The sequence below is a fragment of the Pituophis catenifer genome, unplaced genomic scaffold (genome assembly GCF_029215685.1).
Source record: "Pituophis catenifer annectens isolate HBS135680 unplaced genomic scaffold, rPitCat1.0.hap2 SCAF_5, whole genome shotgun sequence".
NCBI classification, from domain to species: domain Eukaryota; kingdom Metazoa; phylum Chordata; class Lepidosauria; order Squamata; family Colubridae; genus Pituophis; species Pituophis catenifer.
In genome coordinates this window covers 94,936,599-94,950,339 of record NW_027256885.1, presented here as the reverse complement: position 1 = coordinate 94,950,339, position 13,741 = coordinate 94,936,599, and the positions used below count along the sequence as shown (strand labels likewise).

General features: G+C 39.1%; 1 protein-coding gene across 2 annotated transcripts in view; it reads right to left on the bottom strand.

Moving 5' to 3' along the window:
- Positions 1-13,741, bottom strand: part of CDK13 (cyclin dependent kinase 13) — a 340,708-nt gene that overhangs the window by 83,040 nt on the left and 243,927 nt on the right. For both annotated transcript variants that reach the window (XM_070944377.1, XM_070944378.1), the window contains exon 9: positions 13,250-13,327. In XM_070944377.1, the coding sequence (XP_070800478.1) occupies positions 13,250-13,327 (78 nt within the window). The remainder of the gene's footprint in view (positions 1-13,249; positions 13,328-13,741) is intronic.

Genomic DNA, 13,741 nt, shown 5'->3' with positions numbered 1-13,741 from the left:
AACCCCAAACAAATAAAAACGGACAATGGCCCTGCATATACTAGTGCTGCCTTTGCACAGTTTTGCCACCGCTGGTCCATCTTACACAAGTTTGGAATCCCCTACAACTCCACTGGCCAGGCCATCGTGGAACGGGCTAATCAGACCCTAAAAAGGGCCCTTGATGCTCATAAAAAACAGAAAGGGGAAAATACCCCCGGCTTGCCTGGAATACAAAATACCTTGAACCTTGTCTTGTTTACCCTCAACTTCCTCAATGTTTCCGGCACCCCCGGGTCAACCGTCGCAAGTCGGCATTTTTCTGCTTCTCCTATAGACTCTCCACGACTGCAAGTTTATTATCGCCGTCTTCCAGACCCTACGTGGAAAGGCCCGGCCTCTCTTGTCACCTGGGGTCGAGGCTACGCTGCAGTCGACGACAATGGCGAAATTATATGGACTCCTGCTCGCTGTGTTCGTCCATATATGGTCACTTAACCATGTCATTGTGACCAGTGATCCAGGGACATGGGCCAGCAACGCATTTGTGAGAGATTTGAACAAGGCTGCTTTACTTCTCAATAAAACTAACTGTTGGATTTGCATGCACATCCCCTCTGATGGGAAAAAGAGGCTTGGCGCTTCATAGTGTGCCTTTCAATGAGACCGGATGGACATCCCTGTGGCCCTACACAACAGCCCTGCTTAACCACATGTATGCTGTCCCTACCCGGATTTTAGAGCCAGCCCGTTTTTGCTTCAGCAGCGCCGGCCTGTTCACTAATGCCACGTACATGGGGACTTATACCAATTGTTATCAGACCATTACATGGAACTCGGTGGCCAGATGTTCGCATATAAAAAACAATCTGACAAAAGTTACTAACACCAAAAACAACACTACAGAATACATTTCCAATCAATGGACCAATGTCAGCACATACTGGGCTTGTTCCAGTATGGAAACCATTGTGACATTCGCCAATATTTCCTCGGGGGGGTTATACGAACTGAGTCGGTTTTGGCTTCTTTGCGGCCGGCAAGCATACCGACAAGTGCCAAAAGACTGGAAAGGCATATGTACACTTGGCCTTCTTGTCCCGGCCACATATCCTGTGGTGACATTGCCGGAGGGCCACCTCTGCAATAGGAGGATCACCACGGACGATCAACCACTGACACTGGGTGGCTCATTAAAAACTCAGATATCCAGAGGCATCTTGTCCAATCTCGGGGTGGCAATGAACTATCGGGATCTTCATTTACTAAATAACTGGACAGTACATATGTTCAACGAGACTATCAAGGTGCTGAAGCTGATGAACGAAGAACTGGCTGAAATCAGGGAGGTGGTCTTACAAAACCGATATGCCTTAGATATCATGCTAGCAGCTAAAGGAGGCGTTTGTGCCCTCATACACTCCCATTGTTGTGCCTATGTATCTGATTATCAGTATAACATCACTCACACCATAGAACATATGGAAAACATGATCAAAACAATCCCTTATCATCCGATGGATCTGGCGCCATTGACATCTGGGCTGCCCTTTGGTCATGGCTCCCGGATGGTTCTTGGTTGAAATAAATTATGCCAACTATTGTATCTATAATCGTACTGCTTGTTTTGCTTTGTTGCTGTATCCAATGTCTCCCCTCCCTTCTGCAAATGTGCAAAGGCTTTATTCCCTCCAATAGGAAGGACGTCCTGATAAGTGAAACCAAAACCCTTCTGGAACTGGAGGAAGCCAATCTCAACAAAATAGAAAAGGAGGAGATGTGGGAATAGTAGTATAGAAATATACCTACACATCAGAATTATCCGTAGGCCTTGCCACAGCGCGTGCAGGGAGATGGGATGTCGACGTCATCTGGAAAGCCCCAACTGCTCAGGCCAGGAAATGCCTACATGTTTACTCTCGTACCAGCCTGTGAAAGGCTTATGTAATTATTATCACATGAGTGTACATAACCCGATCGTGTATCCACCCCCAATCCTGCCTTGCTATGATGCTGTATAATGAGCTTGAGGAATTTCTAATAAAAGAGGGTCACGGAGTCAGCTCTGGGCTCTCATCCCGAGATACCTGCTTGCGTGTCTCATTTCTCTCATGGGAGACCACCACACGAGAGCTTTTTGTGATGAATTCCTTAAAGAGAAAGAAGCAGAAATGGAAGTCGAAACTCAACCTACAGTAGTCCCAATAAAATTTACAGAAGAAGAACTGGCAATGCTTGAATCAACAGAAGGGGCTGTTGGCGGGGTTGTGGAACAGAAGAAACAACATGAAGTCAGATCGACTAGAGCAACAAAACCTACATATAAAGTATGAACATGGAGGAAAGAAAATTAATTTCAATAAATGTAAATGGACTTAATTCAGCCAACAAAAGAAGAAAAGTATTCCATAAATTAGAGAAATTAAAATTTGATATATTTTGCTTACAGGAAGTACATATTAAAAAACAACATGAACAATTATTGATTCAACCAAAACTTGGAAAAACCTTCTTATCTTTGTCACAAAGCAAAAAGAGAGGAGTTGCTCTATATATTAAAAATGTAATAGCAGCAGAGCAGAAATATGCAGATCCAGAAGGTAGAATTCTGATGGTGGAAATAATTGATAATAATATAAAACTACTTTTGGTAGCAATATATGCTCCAAATAACAATCAAAGTGACTTTTATAGAAAATTACACAACAAAATAATTGAAATGGACTACGACAATATATGTATGATGGGAGATTTTAATGGAACTGTGGATGAAAAGTTGGACTATAAAACACATAAAATAACAACACACAATAGAAAGATATTACCGAGATCCTTTTTTAAAATGATAGGGGAAATAAACTAGAAAGATATATGGAGGGAGAGAAATGGGAAAAATAGACAATATACTTTTTATTCTGATAGACATTTATCTTGGTCCAGATTAGATATGATATGGACAACAATGGACTTGACTTTTAATATTGAACAAGTGAAAATAGAAACAAATTTGTGGGCAGACCACAATCCCATGATTGCTATTTGGAAAGGGTGGAAAGGAAGATCTAGGTGGACTTTAAATAATACAATATTAAAAGAGAAAGACTTTGTACAGAAAATGGAAAGAGAGCTGGACTTTTTCTTTAAGGAAAATAAGAAAGAAGAAACATCGACACAAAACCGTTGGGATACAATGAAGGCCTATGCCAGAGGATTAATTATAGACTATACAAGGAAAAGAAATGTGAAGAAAAGACAAACTTTTAAAATATTGACCGATGACTATAAAAGATGTGAAAAGGAACTCCAGAAAGATCCATATAAGAAAGATGTAAAAATCAAAATGGATATAATAAAGCATAAAATGGACCTACTGGAGAAGGAAGAATTAGCCCAAAAAATAAGAAATGCCAAACAGAATTATTTTGAAAATGCAAATAAACCAGGAAGATGGCTAGCATATAAATTGAAAAAGGAAAGAGAATCAAGAAAAATAACACAATTAATTGATGATCAAGGACAAAGTAAATTTGGAAACAAAGAGATGGGGAAAATAGTACAAGAATACTATACACAACTTTATAAGAAAGAGTTAATAGAGGAGGAAAAAGTGGCAAGGTACCTACAAAAAGCAAAATTACCACAGATTCCTAAAGATGTTGAGGAGATGATGGAAGGGAGTATAACGATGATGGAATTAACAGAGGCAATCAAGAAGCAGAAAAATGGAAAGGCACCAGGACCAGATGGTCTGCCGGTTGAATATTACAGGACGCTACAAGAATCCTTAAGTTTCCCGTTATTGGATGTTATGAATGAAATAATGACAAAAAAGGAAATACCCAAATCATGGACTGAGGCTTATAGTACACTGATTCATAAAGAAGACACAGACCCACAACAAATCAAAAATTATAGGCCTATATCCTTGCTAAATTCAGACTATAAAATTTTTGCTTCAATATTGGCAGAAAGACTTAAGAGATATTTGAATAATTTTATACATTCAGATCAAAATGGATTCCTGCCAAAAAGACAAATTAGAGATAATATAAGAATAATTCTGGATACTTTAGAATATTATGAAGCACATCCTGAAAAGCAGATGGCCTTGATATTTTTAGATGCACAAAAAGCCTTTGACAATGTCACTGCGTTCTTGTATTTCCCAGCTGAGCTTCATATTTTTGGACTAATAGACTTACTGTAGTTTGCCAAGTTCCTTATCAGTATTTTTACTGTGCATGTCCTACATTCCATTTCCTTCATTACTACTCTTTCCTTTGTTCTCTCTGCCAGGAATGGTCCGGCAGAGGAACGCTGCCAAGATGTAGCTAATTAGATAGATAGATGTTTTGTTACTTTTACAAATAAAAGAGTTTTATTAGCGAATACTTCTTCGGGTTTTATTTCAGAATATTGCAACTTGGAGAAAGCCACGGTCCATCCTCTAATTAATGGTGAGATTATCCCAGAGCCAAAAATGGGATCGATCAAAACCCTGACACCTGGTAGCAGTCGGACGGTTGAAATTATGGTTTTTTCCTTGCTTGTTATTTCTGATAAGACTGCCTAGGCTAATTAGCTAGATGATTGATTTTACAACTGAGGAACGTTAATCAATCTATCTGCTAAGATGCCAAAGAAGAAAAAAGGCAAAATGAAACTAAGACCACTCTTCGTAAATGATTTGATTGATCTTTCCAACGAAGAGGTGGCAGACAGAAGATTTTCAGATTTCCAGCCCCTTGCTACAGCCACGCAACTTGAATAAGAAGGGGCCATGGGTGAGGAAGATCAAAAAATGCTTTCGGAAATGCGTCAAGGGAGAGATAACAGAACAGCTGCTTTTGAAGATAATGAATTGCGACTGAGGTCGGTAGCTTTTTCTTCTCAATTTGCATGCTATAAATCTATCCTCCCGGAGCCCTCAGATTACGATGTGCTTGGTGCTAGGCCAAGAACGTTTTCACAAACTGCCAAGCATTCTTCCTCCCATATAGAGAGAGAAGTAATTTACTATCCTCCTCAAAGCCCTGAACTCACTCGGCGTGAGATGGCCATCAAATCCTATCGTGAGCATGTAAAATATTATGAAAATGAACTGTCTCGGTTCAAGAGGGATTTGTCCATGCTTGAGCAAGATAAGACAGAGCCTCGTGACTTAAGAATCTCTAAAAGCGCCATCTTGTTTTCTTCCTCAGAGCCAAAGACACACCCCCTGGTGGATTCTGTGTCAGGCCAATTAAAACAGAGAGCAGTGCACACGTCACATAAAAGTCTCCCTGATCAAGTTACATGTAAACCTGCCACGCAGTCATTTCTTGTAACTGGGCTGCCCGAAGCTAAAGGTGCAGCACCATCTGCTGGCGAAAGTAATTTACTACAGGAAGCTGAAAGAGAACGGAGCTTAGATGAGCACTTTGAATTATTACAGCAGACCCTGGCAAACCTGTCTCTAACTCACTCAGAGATTCAAGCTGAAATGCCACAAGTGTCTCCACAGACCCCATCTCCAACACCCCCTGGTGGTGCTGGTGTCCTTTTAGATGGAACACAACAAAGCTTAATGCAGCAAAGGCAAGCTCAAGCACAAATGGCAGCTGGAATACAGCAGATTCCAATGCAACAGCAGCCACAAATGCCTGCATATGTGCCACAGCCACAAGTGCAAACAGGGCCAGCCCCTGATCCACCTCCAATGGCACAACCAAGACCATTTTTAGGTCCACAACAGGCACAGCAAATACCACAGGCATTTCTGCCAGCACAGCCAGCATACCAAATGCATGCTCCTTCCCAGGCATTTTCTGTCTCTCCACTAACTGGTGAGTCAAAACTAAAAATGTCAGGACATAATTATAAAGCCTGGGTCAGTGAGATTACACTATTGCTTCTTAGAGAAGGCACTCACTGCATGATTTTTAACCCTCCTGCACAGCCATGGACTTTTGCAATAAGAGACTTAGAGATTAGAGCTCGTACAACATTATTGATGTCCATGGATACTGAACTGCAGTCACTTTTCCACCAAATACAACAGCCCGACAAATTTGGGCTCAATTGGAAAATTGCTACAGGCCTGTCTCAATTGAATCTTCATGTTTACTCATGTCTGAACTCCACGGTTCGAGATTGAAACCCGGTGAACAAATTGGAGGGCACTTAACCAAACTGAGAGGAATCAGAACAGAATTGAGAGAAAGAGGCCATAATATTGAAGATATTCAAATGATCAGCATCATCATTAACTCATTGAATTATGAATGGAAAGATGCTGTTACAAAAATTAACCAAGTCCCAATTGCTCAACGCACAGTGGACAATGTCTGTAGACCTTTAATTGAAGAAGAGGCATTCATGTTGGCCACGCCACATTTGAGAGGATCACCCGCATCAAGAGCTCCAGCTAGGCGCCCCTTCCGAGGAAGAGCCTACGCTCCAAGGATGCCAAGGTGCAACACCTGCAATCGTGTGGGACATGCCACCCGGGATTGTCCCCAACAAGTTCCAGCTCCCGTCTCATACCAGCCCAGAGGAACAGACTCCAGAGGCAGAGGCAGAGGCGGAAGACAAGGTCGTCGTGGTCCCCGACATGATCCACAAGCTCCACTCACCACATTGGCTTTAACCAATGATCCACAACTTCAACCTGAGTATGACAGACGACTCCTGTGGACTTTGGACAGTGGTGCAGCATTGCATGTTACCTACAGAAAGGAACCTTTTACAGAGATGTACGAGCCTGAACCAGAACTACGTGAACTTTACTCTTTTTCCAATCATCCTTGTCAGGTCAAAGGAAAAGGAACTGTTTATGTTGAAGAGCTCGATGCATTCATTCCTGATGTTTATTATATACCAACAGCAACCAGTAATTTGCTTAGTCAGAGTCACTTGTCTAGAATGTTAAAATTCCAGGTTCACCACCTTGAAAATGCAAGTTATATAGTTAAAGATGGAGATATTGTTGCTGGAACCATATTAATTGGTGGTGTTTATTACTTAAAGCCAAAGCCTAAAACACAAACACAGGCAAGTATACAAACTCCAAAAAGGGAGAGCACAGACCCAGAGAGAGATGCTCCAAAGAGAGATCCTGTTGCTATTCCAAAGGGTCCTAAAGCCAACAAAAATAGAATTGGTAAACAGGTTGCTCAGAGCAAGCCTGAGGTTCCTCATAAAACTGTTAATGTTGAGAATTCACTAACTGGTAAACCTTTGCATTCTAGGTGTATCCATAAATGGCATAGAAGATTGGGGCATGCCAGTTTCCGTGTTCTTAGGAAGATGCCGGAGTTCGCAAAAGGTTTGGATCTAAAGGGGTATAAGGTGTTTTTGGATTGTGCTGTATGTAAAAAGGCCAAATCCAAAGCAGCAGCCATTCCCAAACACGCTACACGCCTGTCAACACGCATTTTTGATTTGGTTCACACTGACATAGTTGGTCCTTTCCTGCCATCATTTGGTGGTAGAAAATATTTTCTAACAATTGTTGATAATTACTCTAGATATGGATATGTATATCCTATGAAAGAAAAATCTGAGACCTTTCAGATCTTTAAAGACTTTGCAGCCCTTGTTTCTACCCAACACCAAGTTCGCATCGCTAGAATCCAGAGTGATCGTGGTGCCGAGTTCATGTCTCAGCGTTTCCAGGACTGGATGCGTAAGAATGGAATTCTTCATCAGACTTCGGCCCCTGACACACCGGCTCACAACGGAGAGGTACTGCAAACCATGATGCGTTGTCTCCTAGAAGACGCCAACCTTGATAAGATATACTGGGGTGAAGCTATCAAGTACACAAATTACATTGTCAACCGTACTTGGAGCAGTGTAACAAATCAGACTCCTTTCTTCATGTTGTATGGCTACAAGCCCGATCTTAAAAACATCCATATTTTTGGTTCGTATGCTATGGTGAACATTCCCTTAGCCCAAAGAAGAAAAGGAAGTCCAGCAGCAAAGAGACTGAGATTTATGGGTATTGATGATAATTCAAAATGGAGCAAATTTATTGACTCTAAACATGTAATTGTGATTTCCCAATCTGCTAATTTTGAGGAAGATGTTGACTGGTCCAGGATTCATTCCAATGATCCTGGAGTTTATTTTCCTAGAGATGATACTGCTGATGCTACCCAGATTGATGATCAAGATTCCACTGATTCTTCTCAACCCGATGTTCCGTCTTCGCAAGCCGCAGATGCTGACGCTAGCGACGAATGTGAGGACGAGGACGAAGCAGAAGAAGACTGGACAGTTGTTCCGAGACGTTCCAAGAGGGCCACAAAAGGGATCCCTCCACAACGATATTCGTGGCAACTGACAAAAACACCCTTGCCTTTGATTTGCAATGTTACACTTCCACCTCATACGTTCACACGAATCAGGCATCTTCCTGATTCAGAGCAAGACAAATGGTATGATGCAATGCAGGTTGAAATGGACAGTCTAAAGAAACTCAAAGTGTTTACACCTGCAAAACCTCCAGCAAAAAAAAAGGTCATTGGCACTAGATGGGTCTACAGAATCAAAAAGAAACCAAATGGTGAGTCACTGTACAAGGCCAGACTTGTAGCTCAGGGTTTCGCTCAACGTTATCCTGAGGACTACACAAATACCTATTCACCAACAGTCAGAACTGAGAGTGTAAAAATTGCTTTAGCAACTGCAACTATCCTTGGTTTAGAAGTTTTCCAGTTTGATGTTGACACGGCTTATCTACATGCAGACCTAGATGAAGAGATCTACATGAGAAGTCCTCCAGGATTCCGACAGCAAGAAAGGGATACCTGGTTTCTAAACAAAAGTCTTTATGGTCTGAAACAATCTGGTTTAATGTGGTATTTATGTCTTACTGACAAACTAAATTCAATGGGCTTTATTAAGTCCAAAACTGATGAGTGCGTGTTCACGAAAAGATCTAACAATGCATATGAGATAGTTCTTGTTTATGTTGATGATATTGTTTATATTGGTCCAAATAAGCAAATGAGTGAAATTTTTGCCAAAGCTTTGCAGAGATACTTCACATTGAAATCATTGGGTCACATTAGCACTTATTTAGGTGTTCAGATTGAAAAAACACAGAAGGGGTTTAGTCTTTCACAAGAAGATAAAATTGAACAAATTTTGCATCATTGCAACATGAAAGATGCTAACACAACAAAGACACCCATGCAAACAGATTTTCACAACTTGACACAAGAAGCAAGTCCTGAGTTCGAGGATCAAACACTTTATCGTTCAGTTATTGGGTCACTGTTGTATATTAGTAGTTGGACCAGACCCGACATTGCACTTAGTGTTAATCTCTTGTCTCGACATGTAGGTAAGGCAAAACAGTTTCATTGGACATGCGTTAAGAAATTATTGAGATACCTAAAATACACTAAACACATGAAATTATTGTTAGAACCAACACATACTGATTATGCAGAATTATGTTGTTATGCAGATTCTGATTGGGCGAGTGATAAGAAATCACGTAAAAGTACTTCAGGTTATATGATGTTCTTAAATGGATGTCCTGTTTATTGGCAAGTGCGTAAACAGAATTTTGTTTCTTGTTCATCTACTGAAGCTGAATATGCTTGTGTTTCAGATGCATGTAATTCTCTAACTTGGTTTGATGCTTTAGTCACAGTTATCTGGACACGTCCGATTCGACCAATCACCGTGATGGAAGATAATGAATCAGTGGTTTATATTTCTGAATCTCATTTTACAGGTTCTAGGTCCAGACCCATTGACATCCGTTATCAAAACATAAAACATTTAGTGAAAAAAAGGTTTTGTAAAAATGCAGTATGTATCTACACATGATCAAATTGCTGACATCCTCAACAAACCACTCCCAGCAGCTCAACACGAGTATCTGCGTAAGAAGATGTGCCTTATTTGATGATGTACCTGATGTTTCGCTCAACTGGCAAAGAAGGGGATTGTCACTGCGTTCTTGTATTTCCCAGCTGAGCTTCATATTTTTGGACTAATAGACTTATTGTAGTTTGCCAAGTTCCTTATCAGTATTTTTACTGCGCATGTCCTACATTCCATTTCCTTCATTACTACTCTTTCCTTTGTTCTCTCTGCCAGGAATGGTCCGGCAGAGGAACGCTGCCAAGATGTAGCTAATTAGATAGATAGATGTTTTGTTACTTTTACAAATAAAAGAGTTTTATTAGAGAATACTTCTTCGGGTTTTATTTCAGAATATTGCAACTTGGAGAAAGCCACGGTCCATCCTCTAATTAATGGTGAGATTATCCCAGAGCCAAAAATGGGATCGATCAAAACCCTGACAGACAATGTGAACTGGCAACTTATGATGCTCCAAATGGAAAAGATGGGCTTTGGTAGGAAATTTATTCAGGCAATTGAAGCCATATATTCTAAGCAGACGGCAAAGGTAATGATAAATGGAGAATTGACTGACTTTATTGAGATAGAAAAAGGCACTAGACAAGAATGCCCACTGTCCCCATTGTTGTTTATATTGACGCTGGAAGTTTTAAATAGAAATATCAGAGAAGAAAAGGAGGTAAAAGGTATGAAAATTCGAAAAGAAGAATACAAATTGCAAGCCTTCGCAGATGACCTGGTCTTTATTATCGAAGAACCATCAACATCAATAAACAAATTGATAGAAAATATTGGAGAGTTTGGGAAAGTAGCTGGCTTGAAAATTAATAAAGATAAGACAAAGATAATGACTAAAAATATGTTGAAAAAGCAAAAAGAAGAATTGATGGAGATCTCAAAGATGCAGGTCACAAACAAGGTAAAATATTTGGGGATACAATTGACAGCAAGGTGTAGCTCACTTAAAGAAAATAATTATAATAAGCTTAAGCAACAGATAGGACAAGATTTGGTGAAATGGGGAAATCTGCAGTTATCTTTGATTGGTAGAATTGCAACTATTAAGATGAATATTTTGCCTAGACTCTTGTACTTATTTCAGACAATTCCAATAAAGTTGGATAAGGAATTCTTTGCTGACTTGAATAAAATGATGCTGAAATATATTTGGCAGGGAAAGAAGGCAAGAATAAAACTTAAGTTGCTACAAGATGCTAAAAAGAGGGGTGGTTTTGGTCTACCTAACTTTGAACTTTATTATCAAGCAACTAGTCTAATGTGGATTAAAGAATGGATAACTTTGAAAAATACTAGATTATTGAATTTGGAGGGACATGATTTGTTGATGGGGTGGCATGCCTTTTTATGGTATAAAGGAACTAAAGTACAGGGGTATTTTAGAAGACATCAGATACGGGAAGCTTTATGGTTGAACTGGGAGAAGGTTAAAAAATACCATTATTCGAAGATTCCAGTCTGGGTTTCTACAATTGAAGCTTTTTCATATCCAGTGACATTTAGAAGGGAACCAATTATTAGATATAGGGAATTATTGGATGAAAAGGGTGAACTTAAATTAAAACAGGAAATAGAAGATCAGGGATATAAGATGGACTGGTTTTCATACATGCAAATATTTTCTAGATATCGAGAAGATCTCAAACAAGGAGGTTTTTATAATGTTTTGACTAATTTAGATAAGATTTTATTGGGTTCTGATGACCATGTGATTAAAAAGTTATATGGATATTTGCTAGAGGTAAAACTGGAAGAAGAACAAGTTAAAGAATCAATGATAGCGTGGGGGAAGAATTTTGGTTATGGTATTGATTTAGAGAAATGGCAAAAATTGTGGTCACATAACTATAAAATGACAATGTCTACAGCATATAAGGAGAATTTGTATAAGATGTTTTACAGGTGGCATCTACCCCCGACGAGGATAGCCAGAATGTTCCAGAATAAATCGGAGAAGTGTTGGAAGTGTCACCAGACTCCAGGATCCTATTACCACATGTGGTGGACATGCACAGAAGCAAAGAGATATTGGACTAAGATACACACGTGGTTGGAAAAAATGATAAAGAGACATATTGACTTTAAACCAGAGATATTTTTATTAGGGATCTTACCAGAGACATATAACAAAGAACTGCAATATCTAATTGTGAATGTTTTAACAGCGGCTAGAATTGTATCTGCTAAAAACTGGAAAGGAGAAAAGATACCTATTGATGAAGAAATTATTAAGAAAATGATGGAATGTGCTGAAATGAGTAAACTGACATTTGAAATAAGAGAACAGGAAGATAAACAATATTATTTGATATGGGATTTTTTTTATCAATGGATGGACAATAAAATCTGGAGATAATTATGAAATAAGTGGAAGCTGAGATAAATTAAGTGGAAAAATTTTTACGGAAATAAGCTGGGATGTTACTGATAATTTGAGGAGAGGAGGAGCACAAAAAATGTCACCGATTGACATGCTGTCTGTAATTGTTTGGAATGATAATGTTTTTATGTTTTGTTTTTGTCTTAAAAAATAAAAAAGTTGATTACAAAAAAAAACCAAATATTGAAGTATCTAATCATCAAAGACCATTTACTGTGGCACAATGTCACACCTTCCCCTCAGCTGTCCTTGAAGGCCAATTCAGAAAGATCCCCTACCCAGAGAGGCAATGTCCCTGTGACTCTAGACATGTAGCAACAACAAAACATGTACTTTTCCAGTGCCTATACTACAGAGAGACTTGTACAAGTTTAGTTTAGTTTAGTTTAGTTTAGTTTAGTTTAGTTTAGTTTAGTTTAGTTTAGTTTAGTTTAGTTTAGTTTAGTTGTCATTGCACCTCGTACAATGAAATTAAATGCCATCTTCAGTGTACATTATAACTATAAAAATAAAACACAAACACACAAGTATCATTACTGGATAAATACCCAGGGCATATAGGACAATTTTACACTTCCCTGCTGCTCTCAGATACCAACCCAGGTACAACATATAGTGTTGCTAGGTTTTCTGCAGAAGCACTTAAAATATGTCAGAAGATAATGTGTGCCCCAAATTAATTTTAATAAACACCTAGACTGTTATTACAGAGTGTTTAATAGTACGATTTTTTAAAATTCCCACTTATTGCTTTTATTGTTTTATTCTTTTTAGATGTTGTTAAATATATTTTTAGCTTTCTATGTAAGTTTCTTTTTTTGTTTTGTTTTTAAATTCTTTCGTACCCCCCTTCCTTATGCTGGTCTTTGAACATAATAAAGGTTGATTGATCACTCTCATAGTTTCAAATATTGGCAACTAATATATTTTTCTTAAGAGGAGGGGCAAAATATTGGCGACCATTTGCTGAAAAGTAAATTTTTCAGAGACCCAGGATATACTGACCTTATCAGTTCCAGCTGAGCAGGTTCCTGATTTGCTTGAAAAATTGGCTTTTTAGTAAAAAGTTCACCCAGGATACATCTACAAAAAAGAGCAAACAATTGTAGGATACTTTGGGGGCCAAACTAATAGTCCCTAATCAGTGGTGGGATTCAAGTAATTTAACAACCGGTTCTCTGCACTAATGATTTCTTCCAACAACCATTTTGACAAACTGCTCAGAAAGTTAACAACCGGTTCTCCCGAAGTGGTGAAAACTGGCTGAATCCCACCACTGTCCCTAACCCAAATACATCTTCCCAAGGGAAAAGAAGCACTGGCTCAGCTTTATGGTATCGAAGTGTGCAACAACATATTATAAAAACACTTTCCCAGAAAAACTACACTTTTAGCTGAAAACTTAAAAGACCAAGGAATGCTGATAACCTCTGGGAAAACAGAAGTAGCTACCTAGAAGAATGGGCTTACCTTGAATGCCTGTTTTCATTGGAGTTG